Source organism: Alosa sapidissima, chromosome 15 (assembly GCF_018492685.1).
Source record: "Alosa sapidissima isolate fAloSap1 chromosome 15, fAloSap1.pri, whole genome shotgun sequence".
Lineage (NCBI taxonomy): Eukaryota > Metazoa > Chordata > Actinopteri > Clupeiformes > Clupeidae > Alosa > Alosa sapidissima.
The window spans coordinates 29,355,248-29,371,494 of NC_055971.1; the positions used below are offsets into that span (position 1 = coordinate 29,355,248).

General features: G+C 40.3%; 1 protein-coding gene across 1 annotated transcript in view; it reads right to left on the reverse strand.

Moving 5' to 3' along the window:
* Window positions 1-115: 115 nt before the first annotated feature.
* Window positions 116-16,247, reverse strand: part of LOC121684027 (GTPase IMAP family member 4-like) — a 19,962-nt gene continuing 3,830 nt past the window's right edge. Inside the window, exons 2-3 of the mRNA XM_042063948.1 lie at window positions 2,649-3,237; window positions 116-2,522 (exon numbers count right to left, since the gene is read on the reverse strand). Of these exons, the coding sequence (XP_041919882.1) occupies window positions 1,738-2,522; window positions 2,649-3,219 (1,356 nt within the window). The 5' untranslated portion in view covers window positions 3,220-3,237 and the 3' untranslated portion in view covers window positions 116-1,737. The remainder of the gene's footprint in view (window positions 2,523-2,648; window positions 3,238-16,247) is intronic.

Sequence of the window (16,247 nt, forward strand, 5' to 3'; positions counted from 1 at the left end):
CACACCCATGTCCCATAATAACCAATAAACAAAAAACACAAATCAAAGTAAACCAATACCCATAAAGTTTATTATAATAAAAAGCAAAATATAAAGAAAACATTTATGGCTCCTACACTGGGGTCAGCGAGGATTCACTTGGTCTTCCTCCTGCAGTGCTGACTGTAAAGGTTCTGGATAGTTGGTAACTCAGTCCTTGTATTGGGCTGCGCTGACCTGACCACCCTTTGCAGAGCTTTACGATCATGAGCGGTGCTGTTACCATACCATGCTGTAATGTTGCTGGTCAGGATGCTCTCAATGGTACAGCGGTAGAAGTTGATCAGTATTTCACCGTCCATACCAAACTTCCTCAGCCGCCGAAGAAAGACAAGTCGCTGTCTTGCTGACTTTGTGACCATACCTATATGGTGTGACCAGCTCAGATCCTCACTGATGTTAATTCCAAGGAATCTGAAGCAGCTGACTCTCTACTGCTGTGCCTCCAATATAGATGGGTGCGTGCTCTTCCTGCTGTCTCCTGTAGTCCACAATCAACTCCTTGATTTTGCTGATGTTGAGCAGCAGGTTGTTGTCTTGGCACCAGGATGTCAGGGTTGCCACCTCTGCTCTGTAAGCAGACTCATCATCACTCGTGATACAGCTGATTATGGTGGTGTCATCAGCAAACTTAATGATGGTGTTTGAGGTGTGAGTTGCCATACAGTCATGAGTATACAACGAGTACAGCAGGGGGCTTAACACACATCCCTGCTGAGTGTTATAGTGGAGTCTGAGATGATGTTACTCAGCCGTACCGCCTGTGTCCTGTCAGTCAGGAAGTCAAGGATCCAACTGCACAGAGAGGGACTGATGTTCAGGTCTCTCAATTTCATGATCAGCTTGGATGGAACTATGGTGTTAAAAGCGGAGCTGTAGTCGATGAAGAGCATCCGTACATAGGTGTTTTTCTTATCCAGGTGAGAGAGCAGTGTTCAAAGTTCAAAGCGTCTGTGGACCTGTTTGGCCTATAGGCAAACTGGAGTGGATCTAATGTAGAAGACAGGGAGGATGTAATATGATTTTTAACTAACCGCTCAAAACACTTCATAACAACAGAAGTGAGAGCAACAGGTCTGTAATCATTAAGACAGCTTACTGTTGATTTCTTAGGGACTGGAATGATGGTGGACCTCTTGAAACATGCGGGGATAACAGACTGATGCAGGGAGAGATTAAAGATGTCCATAAAGACCTCAGCCAGTTCAGATGCGCAACCCTTGAGAACACAACCTGGGATGTTGTCGGGTCCTGGAGCTTTATGTGTATTCACCCTTATAAATGATTTACACACATCTCTTTCAGATAACTGAAATGGGCAGCAGTCTTGCTCTAACAGAGCCTCTGACCTGATGTAATTTTCAAAGCGGGCATAGAAGGAGTTCAGCTACTCTGCAAGAGATGCAGACTAAAGAGATTTTTAGATAGGATGATACATTTGTATTACACATAACTTTACTTTTTTATATTGTTTTACCCCTTTTTGTAATTTGCTTTATACTATTTTGTGAGCTATTTTGTTGTACTAATTTTTGGGCTTTGTTTAATTAAGCAAACCTGAGAACCAAATTTCGCTCCATGTAGGAATGACAGTAACAAATCATTGAATGTGGCTTCAAGTTTGCAAACTATTTTGATAATCCTTAATCTGTTTGTGTCATATTTTTTTCAAGTAAACTATCTCAAAAGTGTACCTCCTTAAGTTGGTATAGAATTATTCAACAATCTCTTAATTGCTGTTTGGAGCCACTTAATTAAGTCTTTGAGCATCTCCAATGGTGTTCGCCATGTATTTTCAGAGATTGGCCTATTTGCTGGACTTGATGTACCTGACTGACCGGATCTGTCGGTATCTGCAATTCTAGGCATTTTCAAGTTTCCGTAGTGCCTTCCTTGATTAACTGTGACTATTTCATCTATTTTATCCAGGAGGTTTCCAACCTGCTGTCTGTCTCTTTTCATTTTATTATTATCAAACACACAGTATCTCCCACTACACATGGAGACCAGTTTATCCACATTTCTGTTGGTCTTAATCAATTGTTCCACGGAATTCCTTCTGTTTTCCAGCTCTCCTCCATTAGTGAAAAGTACCATACAGTACTTTAAAACATCAGCGCCAAACAGTTTTGGTAGTTTATTTAGCAGGTAGGCATCTCCTTCCGAGATTCTGCCTAATTTGACCACAAAAACAAAGGCATGTGGTCCTGGTTTCGCCTCCTCCACCATCTTCCCGATCTCTTTTAACAACTTCTGACGAGTCAGAACTTTATCACTGAATCCTGGTGTGTCTACCACTGTAACTTTTTGACCCTTCAACTCCGCTGATCCACTAGTGCACTCAGTAGTGACTGCGTCAAAGTCGCAGCCTGACTCAAACATTTTACATCCTAAGATAGTGTTTCCTGATGAACTCTTCCCAGCTCCGGGTAGACCGAGCAACACAATCCTCCTGTCCTCCAAAAGAGACCCGCTAGGAATATCTGGAAAAGATATGAAATATATTAATAAGGACATAATAAAATAGAAAAATACCTTTAGAGTCCTTTAGAGTCCAGTCTGTCAGTTAGCATATTCTGGGCATGGCGGTTTAAAATGTAACCTAGTACCTTGTGGACAGGAACCTTGCTTGCTGGTTTGAAGGTGATTCCACTTCTCAAGCAATTCCTCAACTTGTTTCTGATCTCCTTTGTCATTGCTGAACACATGATACCTTCCATCAAACCTTTTAGTGAGTGTTGGAAGTAGACCTTCTTGATCCTCTTTGATGAAATCATCAATTGGTGTGCCATCTAAGTATTCTCCTCCAGTGAAGAGCATATAGCCGTTTTTTAGTCCTTCATCTCCGATAACATTGATCACTGCATTCACAGCCTTTTCCTGCTCCACAGTGAATCGATCAATTTTAACCACTACCAGGAACAAACAAGGTCTGGAGGACTGAAGCAGCCGCTGACAGAAGATAGTAATCTCTTCTGAACCAGTAGATAATATCCCTGGAGTGTCAACCACTTTTACGTTTTTCCCAAACAATTTTTTAGGTATCACTGTGATTTCTGTTGTAACAGACTTAAAAGTGCGCCTGGACTCAAATATTTTATCTCCAAGAATGGTGTTTCCTGAAGCACTTTTCCCGACTCCAGTGTTTCCCAGAAGAACGATGGTGAGACCTGGATCCATTTCTGAAAATCAGCAAACCTGTAGGTGATAAAAAAGAGGTTAGAAACAGTTGCACAATGTTTACAAATGTCCAACCAATCTGAAAGCAGAAAGACTAAAATCTCATAATTATGAGATAATTATCTCATAATTACGAGATAACCTGATTTTTTTTTTTTTGTGATGTGAATGCAATGCGCCACCTTCTCTAGCTAGCTAGACCATGTCATTGCCACACACAAGTGGGGGCAGAATTGGAAATGTGTCATAAATCATAATTATCTCGTAATTACCTCATAATTGATAACCTGATTTTTTTTTGTGATGTGAATGCAATGCGCCACCGTATACAGAAGTTGTAGCCTACACAAAAATGTATTAAATGCAATGGCCAATCAAATCATCAGATGAGCCAGATTGCTGTATTCAGATCTATGATCCAGATGCGTGAGAAGAACCTGCTGCCTCCTCCTCAGTTTGATTTCTTACGGTAAGTGAAGCTGACATTAACGTAACGTTTATAATTTACTACCTGACCATTTACACTGCTGTATCATAAATGAACACGAATATATTAGCTTTAGGCCTACTACGTTTTTGGCGTACTGGTGTGACATACTGAGAACATAGTGTTAATCGTTCAACAAATGACTACACGCTAACGTTAGCAAAGTAAAGAATGTTAACGTAGATATAGCTAGCTTCTAGTTTACAAAACGTTGAGTTTCACCAGGTGATAATAGTGCTGTATAATACAACATTTAGGTTGCTCATTTACGAAAGTTAGCCAATGGCCCTAATTCAATTTAATGAACACGTTTGTTAGTTTGCTTTCGCATGCCTTGGATGCTAACTAATTTTTCCTCAGTCAGTAGCAATGTTAAAACTTTCACACTGCTAGCGACATTGTGTTACCTTGTTAGTCGGCTTTAGCTACTGACTTGCATTAGTTCGCTAAGATAGGTAATGTCATGGAGTTTGGCCAAGTTAGGATGTGTAGGCTACTTGCACAATACATTGTCTTATGCTTACATTTGTCTTTTATAGGTGTATGTTTTAACAAGTTGTTGGAGGCGCAATATCAGAACTTCCACAATCAAGGTATGTATTTGCAAAGTGCATTGCCTTATGCTTACATTCGATTTTGTTCTGTTATGTAGGTTAAATGTATTTTTTCACGTTGCCTTGGATGCTAAAGTTGCCTCAGTCAACAATGCTAGTCATCCCAGTAAACAAAATAAAGTCCTGGCGACGTCCCCTAAAGGTCCCCTGGCGAACGTCACCTCCTCGACATTGTGTAGGGTTGACGTCCCGCGGACCTCTGTTCGGGAGGTCTAAAAGACGCAGGGCTCCAGACTAACTTTTTGCACTGGTGCGCCTAACTTTTTTTCTTAGGTGCACTAGCACAAAAGTTAGGTGCACCCAAATTTTCAACCACATCGCATTTAACACTGCAGCAGGTTCACTTTTTTCCTTAATTACTGTCCTATATAGGTTGTCCTATGACTTATGATTTACAATTCTACAAGAAAAGTAACTTAATGAAATGTTGGTGCTTTAAGTGCTTCACTGAGCTGAAATTTAAACTTAAAATATCTAAAGATGAATTAAATAAAAATAACAGTGAGTAAATTAACAGTGCACGTCTTTTAAGGGCTTCAAACTGCACATTTCATGGCTCAATGTCTTACATACTATCCTTCATGATCTTTAGGCCTTGGCTAAACCAGCTCGCCATGCTAGCATCTTCCATAGAAATGTATTTGAGCACAATTTAAAGAGATGTTCCAAGTAGCCTGGGGGATTTTTATGTGATTTTGCAATGATGATTGCAATAATCATTTGACAGCCCCACTGACAAATACAAAAAGGTAGGCCTATTATTATAGACTTGTGATGGCCACAGCCACACATGGTAACACAAGCCCTCACTTTACAAATGGACATTATTAGTTTATTTTGGTACATCATGAATTTGCTGCACATTTTATTGTTTGCAGTCACATGTGCTATTCTATTCAAATAACTCACTCAACATTTTGTTTAATTTATTTACTTTATTACTTTTTGTACTTTAGCCTTACATTGTTTTATATGGGTGCACACATTTTAACACGGTAAGGTTATATAAGTTGTTTGTTACTAATCATGTATTTCTTTGTCTTGAGTTACCTGGGCTGAGCGTTGGGGGCGTTCCGTTCCTGGTTGGGCAAAGGCGTGGCTGAGGGCTGAGAGGACCTAAGTCTGGGTGCCGACCTATTAGACTGTACCACGTCTGCCATGTGCCCGAGGGGGGAATTTGGCCTTAGTTACTTTGCTCTGTGTTATGATTTAAGTCTATGTATTTAGTGTATCCCCTGTTTGTGTCCTTTGGTTTGGCCAAGCCGATAAATATGTTCCCTTTTGTTTCATTGTGTCAGGTCAGTTTTTTGTTCAGTCTACGTCATGTCAGTTGTGTCTTTAGTGTCATTATACTTTTGGTTGACCTCTTTTATAGGTCTAATTATCAGTTTGTAGACTTTGTCAGTTTTGATCATTTTTGGGTAATAAAAACCCTCCATTTTGAACCAAACCTCCTTGTGTCCTCATGCCTCACTGATCGGTCCCTTACAAGGCTATTGCAATGACTTGCCATGCTCGATCTAAATGTCCATTCAATGCTCGATCTGTGTCCATTCAATTCACCGTACACAATGACCACAGTTATACATGCAGGGAATATTCGGGCTTTAAATGTAGCAGCGATATTCGGTTTGCACCAAATACCGGATTAAATTGATTGATGCCATCAGAATGAGTTTACACAACTCACGCGCAAAACGAACATTGCTGTTGAAAACCGGGTTACTCCCTGCATGTAACTGCGGTCAATTACGCACTCCTTTTCGGCGATATCTGTATCTCTGTCGTTCGGGAAGGCCTTGTATGCATTGTTCGCAATTTTAAGACATCTTTTCATCTGCAATGACTCCTATAAATTTGGCGCAAGTGGCATTCCTGTACGTCGGGTTTACGTTCAAACTATTTTTCTGGTGAATAATTATTTTGGACTGAACTTGGTGAAGGGAAGTTTCACTAGGCCTATCGTAGGCAACGATAAACTTGATCATCATCTCGGGCTTTTCTGATCGGTTTGCTGCTGCCAGCCGCCGAAAGGCAGTGGGGAGAGGGGACATTTATCTCGGCCTATGTGACCACACTGTAATGCAACTACATCCACTCTCTTTATCTGACGGGTCTCTGACTTCTCTCTCTCTCTCTCTCTGCAGCACACGCATTTTCAAATTTACACACAGGCACTGGGCCACGGCCAATCAGAGGGGAGGTCCCGCCCTTCACTATCTGTGATTTGTTTAAACCACGATATTGGCCAAATATGTGTCTGTTATTGAACCAAAGAGTAGAGTTTCAATGCGGACACTTTTTCCTCTCTCGAATAGCTGGTCGCACTGGTGCGACCTCCGATTTGTTTTAGTCGCACTTTTGAAAAATTAGGTCGCATATGCGACCAAATTGGACGCACTCTGGAGCCCTGAGATGTCCACGAGACTTTGAGAGAACGTCCTGTAATGGTCACCGCAACGTTATGCGCGCAACGTTTATATTTCCGCGATGGTAAAAAAAAAAAAAACATGAAACGCAATATGGTTATGGTATTACATCCTGTAAGCTTCATCGCTGCATGAGTAGACATGGCCCTTTATACCAGGCTAGGATATGCTGCTTTCACATCTACAGTGTCATTTTCTTAATAAACTAATACAACGTTTTAATGGGCATATCCCGTAGCATATTGTTCAAAACATCATCAGAGTAGGCCTAGGCTAGCCAAAGCTAAATTGTTCAAGCCATATTGTTTCAAAATAACTAATAATAGCCAAAAATACTAAATGAATCGCAATGCATGCTGGGAAGCAAAACTCAACAAATAAAGTACATGAAATATAACTAGAATGTATTGACGTTATATCCACTCTAAGGCGTTTTGTGATCAAACAGGAACAGCCTATACACGAATCCGACGAAACTACCATTACTGAGCTGTTGCTGGGTAGCATTGCGCCAGTGCCTCCTATTGGATACGTTGTGTCCACTGGGATAACAGCCCGCGATTTACGACTATCTCACTACTTCTTTTATAATGTCGAGTGGGAAAACATGTTCCGTTTTCAATTGTTCCAATAGCAGCAATAAAATTACCAGTTCGAACAAAAAAAAAAAAAGTAAGATACACAAAATACCCCGGGTCGACTGCCCCTGTCTGGTAGCCTAACGTTACCATACGGTTTGCACAGATAGCAGTTAGATGTACCTTACCCTTTCCTTTTGAAATGTGAAAATTAGATAAACAATGGTCACAAATGAAAAACATAAATTTGTTTGTTTGATATCCATTTATTCATTTATTTACTGTTGCCAAATGGACATATATTTTTATAGTTTCCTCGTTAGCTAGCATAGTTATTGCTAACGTTAGCTAACTACAGTAGTTAAGTAGATATAATATCAACCTAGTCCCAATTATGTCTTTATTTCCTCCTTCTTTACTCTAAGCTATTTTCATAAATAATCTGTAAGATCGCTTGTACCTTCATCTGTGACCGGAGGCCACTTCCTAACATCATCAACCCAACAAGCCATACTGCCTCTCTAAAGACTGTAATTAACGACAGAGCCGACATTCTCGACAAAGGCATTGAAGGTCTGAAAACTTCTGTGGAATTTCTGACAGAAGAAATAAAAGACATTAAATGCATGGCTGAACGCACTGATAAACGACTCGATGCTGCCGAGAATAGGATTAACGAACTAGAAAGCAAAGTTATGGAACTGGCTACAAAAGACGTTGGAACCTGCGCCATGTCCCACCTCGATAAAAACTGCACTGAACCGAACTGAATACCTGAGCACTACATTGCTATTAACATTTTCCAGCGGGAAAAATGTTTTTTTAAAGTAACCTAATTTCGATTCTCTGTGTAAGCTGGATTCGAACCCTCCTCAGCAAAAATATCACCATGCGAGGCCGTCTCGCTCTCCGCTACACTATCAGCACCTATATAACTTTTAGGACATGCCGCTGTCTTCACTCAGTAGGTCACAGGGCTCTCAAGTTTTGAAGTTTGCAAGGAGTGAGACTTTGTTTCTCAGGGGGGAGGGGGCGTGGCATTGGCACAGTGCCACGCCCCCTTACCCCCTGATCGAAGTACATGAAAGTCCTACGTCTGCTTGAACTACTCGTGGCGCCACGCCCCCTCCCCCCGATCAACAGACCCACCCTCCCCATGTCCCATCGACCAAGCTTCATGAGAGAGCACAAATTCCATTATTTCAAACACACTGTTTTATTTATTCTAGAACCCTATAATAATAAATAATAATTACATAAATTATAATAATAATTTCACCCAAATGGGTCCTTTGAACAGCAGTGGCTCATTCTGCTCTAAACAAACAGAAAACAACCAAATGAGAAAAAACACATTTAGCCCCAAAATGGTCTCTTGAACAGTGGTGTCCGTGTGTGTGTGTGTGTGTATGTTTATGAGTGATGTTGTGGCAGATTTTGATGCCTTGATGACTAATACTGGGGGCTCCCATTTAAAGCACTGTGGTTCAATGTCATGAGGGTCATGGGTCGGTAGGTAGGTCAATATTTTTTTTTTCAAGATTCAAAGGTCATGGTGATTACGTAGGTATGAATTTAAACAAATGTGCATATTGTGACGTAACTGACTGGGTCCTCAACCCGTGCCTTCAGGTGCATCACTGCAAACCTCAATCTGATGCAGGTTATGTAGACCAGCCTTTCTCAAACTTCTTTGACCTGAGGCCCAGTCATGGCAGACTTTGGGGTCATAGGGCTCATCTACACTTACCCAACCCCACTCCCTCCAAATCAAATTGTCATTATCATTATCACAATCATTATTATGCCTATATTGTTATACATGCACTTTCACTTAAATGTTTTGTGACATGCACATCAGAGGACTGCTTTACTAATGTAAGATATAATTAGTTTCATTGCTTTTCATTGCATTGCTTGCATAAGAAAAGAAATACTTCATTACCTCATGCAAGCATCATACATTGGTAGGAAATGTAGGGGAAAAAATACATGTTTTTAATGAAGTTTAATTTGAATGCCTGAATGTAAGGATTCAGGAAACACAATACCAGCTTTTTTGGCGAGCAGATAGGCATAAATCACTGATCTGTTGATCTTTAACAGATAGAAAGAAGGCTACAATAGCTTTTGGCCACGTTATATTCAAATTTGACCCAATACTCAGTGCTATACAGTGTATTATACAGTCTCTGCTCTGTTTCTATGGAAGTTCCAAAAATCAACGTTGTTCTGATAAGTGTCGTTAAACAATTAAATAGCATTCAACAGGTTGAAGTGGAGCTTTGATACCAACGTTATCGATTAGTTTCAGTTTCTCTCGCGCAGACGCCTGCATTGAATGAACGCTCATACCACCACTTTATTGTATGGCTCCATGTTTAATAACATCGATAGCATAAACGTTTGTTTTCTTTTTTTGTCGGTCCGCGGTATCTTGATCAACTGCGCAGCAAATTATCAGACGAAGCACCGGGCCTAATTTCACTCCACGACTCCGCAGACCAGCAGTCTCCACGTTGCGAACCCACATCAAAACAAAACTATTTCCTAATTTGTTGAGAAATCCTATTTTCTGATTGGCCGATAGGTTAGTAACTGAACAGCAGCTCTCTGAGCTGAATGAGCGCACAGACAGCAACGTTGTGTATTTACGTTTGTAAAATATAGCGCTTACAAATATCTGTGCGGGCAAGTTAATAATTTCTCGGAGTGAGAAATGCCATGTGTGGCGTGTGAGCGTGTGAAGTCATTGAAATGCGTGTGTCTCACGCTCAATGCGTGAGACTTGGGAGGTCTGGTAGGTCATGATTCACCGTTTATCTGAATATTTTGAAACAACTGGTTACCTTGATTTAGGCTTTAAAAACATAACTGTATCATGCACTCTACCTTCTGTTACACCTCTGCGCTATCCATGTGCAAGGATTTGTCATAAATTCTACGCACGGATTATGAAACAATGGGTCAAGTCAAGTCAAGTCAAGTTTATTTATATAGCACATTTCATACACAGAGGTCATTCAATGTGCTTTACATAAACAAAACCAAACAATAATAACAAATAAAAGCATAGAAGGGCAATATAGTCAAAGAATAGTTAAAAGGTAAAGATCATAATGAAAAGAAAACATAAAACACAAGGTAAAATCATTTAAAAATAAAGAATAATTAGTAAGCAAAAACAAAGGCAAAAGTAGTAAAAAAAGTAATAACAGACAAAGTAGAATAATTATCAAGGCAGATTCAGAATTTGTAACTCGGCACAGTTAGCAGAAAGCATCTGAGAACAGTTTGGTCTTAAGTCTAGATTTAAAACTGGCTACAGTTGGGGCCTTTTTAATGTCATCCGAAAGTTGGTTCCACAGCTGAGCCGCATAGCAGCTAAAAGCTGCTTCACCATGTTTAGTTCTAACTGTAGGTTTTTCACCTGGGACCTGAGAGGACGAGAAGGTGTGTACTGCTGAAGCATGTCTGACAAGTATTTACTGATTTATAAACAAGCAATAGTGCTTTAAAGTCAATTCTGTGACTTACTGGAAGCCAGTGCAAGGACTTAAGAATTGGAGTAATGTGGTCAGTTCTTTTAGTTTTTGTTAGAGTCTTAGCTGCTGCATTTTGTATCACCTGAAGCTGTTTAATAGTCTTTTTAGGAAGGCCTGTGAACAGTCCATTGCAGTAATCAACCCTGCTGGAGATAAATGCATGAATGAGTTTTTCTAAGTCATGTTTTGACATCAGCCCTCTGAGTTTTGCAATATTTTTGAGGTGGTAAAAAGCTGATTTAGTTATCGCTTTCATGTGGCTGTTGAAATTTAGATCACTGTCAATTAATACACCAAGATTTTTAACAGTATCCTTTGCCTTCAACCCTTTTGTGTCAAGGAGAGTGGCAACCCTAAGTCTTTCCTCATTTTTACCAAATATAATTACTTCAGTTTTTTCTTTGTTCAGCTGAAGAAAATTTTGAGACATCCAGGTGTTGATTTGTTCTATACACTGACACATAGATTCAAGAGGACCATAGTCATTTGGTGATAGAGCTAAGTAAATTTGTGTGTCATCTGCATAACTATGATATGAAATCAAATTATTTTGAATGATTTGTCCAAGTGGGAGCATATAGAGGTTAAATAATAGTGGCCTCAAGATCGACCCCTGGGGAACACCACAGGTCAAGGACGTTGGTGTTGAGGTACAGTTTCCGATGGCAACAAAGAAGCTCCTTTCTTGTAGATATGATTTTAGCCAGCTGATAACTATGCCTGTAAATCCAACCCAGTGTTCTAGTCTGTGTAGTAAAATATTGTGATCAACAGTGTCAAATGCTGCACTAAGGTCCAGTAGCACTAGGACTGATGTTTTACCTGAATCTGTGTTGAGGCGTATGTCATTGGAAACTTTAATGAGAGCTGTTTCAGTGCTGTGATTTGCCCGAAAACCAGACTGAAAGTAATCAAAATACCCATTTGATGTTAGGAAGGTGGTTAATTGATTAAAGACTACTTTTTCAATAATTTTGCAAATAAAAGGTAGATTGGATATGGGCCTGTAATTGTTTAGCATGGAGGCATCCAGGTTATTCTTCTTGAGAAGTGGCTTTACAACAGCTGTTTTCAGTGACTTAGGAAAAGTGCGGAGCATCTCTTTATGGATTTCATAGTGGATCTGAAGTTTGTATTTACGCCATTTTCTTTCAGTCTTCCTACACTCTCTTTTTAGAAGTTTAACTGCTGGATTTTGCCTCCATGGTGCTTTCTGTTTGTCCTTAACTTTCTTGAATTGTAATGGAGCAATGTCATCCGTAATGTTTGCCATTTTTGCATTAAAGTGATCAAATAAGTCTTCAAAGTCTGACAGTTGACTTGACTTTAGTGAAAGTGCTTGCTCAAAGAGAGCACTTGTCTGATCATTTATGATTCTCCTTTTTACCATCATAGCTGTGTTTTGAGTGTGTGGGGACATAGACACATCAAAGAACACGCAGAAATGATCAGATAAGGCCAGGGCCCACTTCCCCGAAAGCATCTTAAGCCTAAGAGCGTCGTAAAGTCCCTCTTACGAACGTCTTAAGATTTGCCGACTGTTTCCCGAAACCATCGTAGCTTAAGAGCATCGTGAAAACACTCGTAGATCTATGAGTGCTCCAGAGTACTCGTTACCGGCTAAGAGCGTCTTAATAGTACTTCTTACTGAGGTCACCAACAGGACATACAGAGGAATTACAACTTAAAATACATAATCCAATTTACGTTCCCATTCTTTTGTGTTTACCTGTGATTAATCAGATTTTAGCGTGCAAAATAGCCTACATTTAATGGTCATAATAATGTGATGAAAAGCGGACAAAAATGCAATCAAGTTATTAAACGAGACATTGCCAGAATAGTTTGACATTATCTTTGCTAAGTGAAGGCTATATTTTATTAGGCCTATGAGGTAAAAAGCAGAGAAAGCAACATGTGGTTTAGTCTGTAGCCTACTGCATCAAAATCTAAGCCTACACATTTCCTCTCTTTCTTACTCGACTTCTTTCTTATCTTCAAACGTGTTCTTAAGTGGCACCACGAAAAATTATTGCATGGTGCAACAATCTAATCTTAAAATAATTACAATTATTTATGTCTCTGTGTGGTATATAACCTACTTGGGATGCTTACATGCAGATGTCAAAGTGTTTCTATTTTCGTATTGATGTGAATTAATGTGTAGATCTGAAGTTTAAATGGTAGGCCTATAGCTGTGACGTGCAGTCACCTGACATCACCGTCAAATCAGAGGTTATTTCAGAACTATTAACGTGGACAGCTCCCCTTAAGAGCATCTTAAGAGCAGTGCATGAGCGTTCACACTACGAGCATGTTCGGGAAACAGTCGGAAAAACCAAACGAACGATCGTAAGATGAATCGTAGAAAACCCTCTTAAGAGCGTGTCTCCGTCGTTATCGGGGAAGTGGGCCCAGGTCTTTAACAGCTGTAGAGACATAGAGACCCTTTGTGATAACAAGGTCGAGGGTATGGCCGAGAGAGTGTGTTGGCCCCTGTACATGCTGTGTTAGGGAGAAAGTATCGATTAGTGCAATGAATTCCTTGGCATAATTGTTTTCAGGATTATCCACATGCAAGTTTAGTTCCCCTGATATAATAAGACAGTCAAACTCTATGCAAACAACTGATAGCAGTTCACCTAGCTCTTCAAGAAAAACTTTAGCTGAATGTTTTGGAGGCCTGTAAATTGTCAGTAATAAAATCTGAGGAGAAGACTTAATGCATGCACACAGATATTCAAATGAAGTAAAGTCACCGAATGACGACTGATTGCACTGAAAAGACGTCTTGAAAATTGTGGCTATCCCCCCACCTCTTTTATTTGCTCTGGTAGCACTCAAGAAACTGAAGTTTGGGGGAGCTGTCAGTCCAGGGTAACCAGTCTAAAACAACTGGTTACCCTGGACTGAAAACGCATGATCTCGCTCTCAAACAGCTAGGATGCAATAGCCTACGTTCCTTGGATGCATAGGCCCACACATTTTACTGGCCTTTGCGTGTCGCACCTTAATATAATCTGTACTAAACTGAACGGCTGAGCACTATAACATTTTCCAGCGAGAAAATTATTTTTTAGAAGTCGCCTAATGACCATGACCATGATCCGTGTCGCACTAGATTCAAACTCTCTTCTGGAAAACAAATTACATGCGTGACCACACCGCTCCCCACTACACTATCAACACTGTGTCAATGGTCGTTTAACTATTTTCTATCAGGTCATACATCACTGTTTGTCTGAATATTCCAAAACAACTGGTTACCTTAATTTAGGAGTAAAACATATCGTGCACTCTGCTACACCGCTGCGCCATCTGTGTGCAATGATTTGTCAAAAATTATACCAGGCAGCATATGGATTCTGAAACAATGGGTCTGAAACAACTGGTTACCCTGGCCTGGAAACTGTGAAAAACAGCTACAATAGCCAGTTCCTTTGGTTTAGGACAAGCAGATTTCTATGGCCATGGCGTCTCGTTTCCAAAGTTATAGCCTATGCTATCCTACAACGTTATGTTTACAACGGAAGATAAGTATTTGCAACCCCTACAATGCTTTTCGTTTCAGGTTTTTAATTTTAAAAGGTTAACCTCATATCCCTGTTATCACAAGCAGCTTGTTCTAAATTGGGATGAAACTGGTTACCTTGCCTCAATTAGGCTAGATGATCTCTACAAGCTGCTTGCGCATATACCAACATTATGTGCTAGTTAATTTCCACCAAAAGCTCTCCAGCTCCAGCTGTTGAGTGTTTGACAGCGAGATCATGCGTTTTCAGTCCAGGGTAACCAGTTGTTTTAGGCCCATTGTTTCATGATCCGTGCGCTGCCTGGCAGAATGTAGGCTATGATAAATCCTTGTACATGAATAGCGCAGAGGTGTAACAGAAGGTAGAGTGCATGATACAGTTATGTTTTTGAAGCCTAAATCAAGGTAACCAGTTGTTTCAAAATACTCAGATAAACGGTGAATCATGGCCTACTGAGTGAAAACAGCGTTATGTTCTGAATGTTATGTAGATGTTGATAGTGTAGTGGAGAGCGAGGTGGTCTCGCGTGGTTATACTTTTGCTGATGAGGGTTCGAATCCAGCGCAACACAGATCATCGAAATTAGGTTACTTTAAAAAAGCATTTTCCCCGCTGGAAAATGTTGTAGTAATGTAGTGCTTAGGTATTCAGTTCAGTGCAGTTTTTATTGAGGTGCGACATGCCATGGCCAGTAAAATGTTTATGAATATGTAGCGAATCTGTCGACGTGGGTAGCCGTCAGCTGCTGTTGATAGGTATATGACATCTGGACAGGCTCGGGAACAGCTCGGAAACCAGTAGGTGGAAAAACCAGAAGGGGTGCCGGTGCTACTCTGAAACCACGAGGTGTCATCATCCAATTTACAATGCGCCACTTTCGCGATGCTCTCTGGAAAGCTGCAAAGAACTCCGCCTTCTTGGCAGACAACCATCTACGCTTCGCCGAGGACCTCTCACCTGATGACCGTGAACTTCGCCAACAGCTATGGCCACTTGTTGAGAAAGCTCGCCTCGAGGGGCATCGTGCCTACTTTGTTGGTCCGAAGGCTTTTGTGGATGGTAAAGAACTGACGCCTCCCAAGGTCTCTGGCAATGACTGCAATTAGCTCCCACGCATCTAACCTTAAAGTTTTTGCTGATGTTCCTGATGCCTTGTTATTATTATCCTTTTATTGCACTTTGATCTCAGGTGTCAAGTTTGCTTCAGACGTTACTACTTTTGCTCTACACACTTTCCTTACATCTATTTATGGATAACCACAATGTGTTAGGTAGCCTTAGCCTAGGCTATGTAAGGAATTGTTCACAGTTGATTTAAATCATAGGAAACTTTAAGTGGTTTGGTTACCTCAGCTATTACAGCTATATTACAGCTAACAATATTTTCTTTCCATTACTGTCCTTGTTGGTTACATTTGCCCTTTTAATATTTTGAGGATAGACATATCTTATAATGGGTTTACTCCTTCTTTCTAATTGAATTATTGCTTGCTATTCAATGTTCCCCAGCATCTCGTTCCTTTAATACAAGAGGGTTACGTAGCCTAATGATTTAAAACGAAAGGCTATTTTTCTGTATGCCAAAGGGCTGAACTCTGAACTCTCTTTTTGTTTCTTTCAAGAATCTCACGCTAGTCCAGATGATACTAAATTTTGGAAATCTCAGTGGGGCGATGAAGTTTTCTTTTCCTTTGGGTCGACCCACTCTGCTGGGGTTATCATTGTGAAACACAAATTCCAAGGCAAAATTATTGAAGTGATACCTGACCCTGAGGGTCATTTTCTGTTTCTTGTGGTGTCTTTAGATTACATTCTCTTCCTACTGGTAAACATATATGGCTT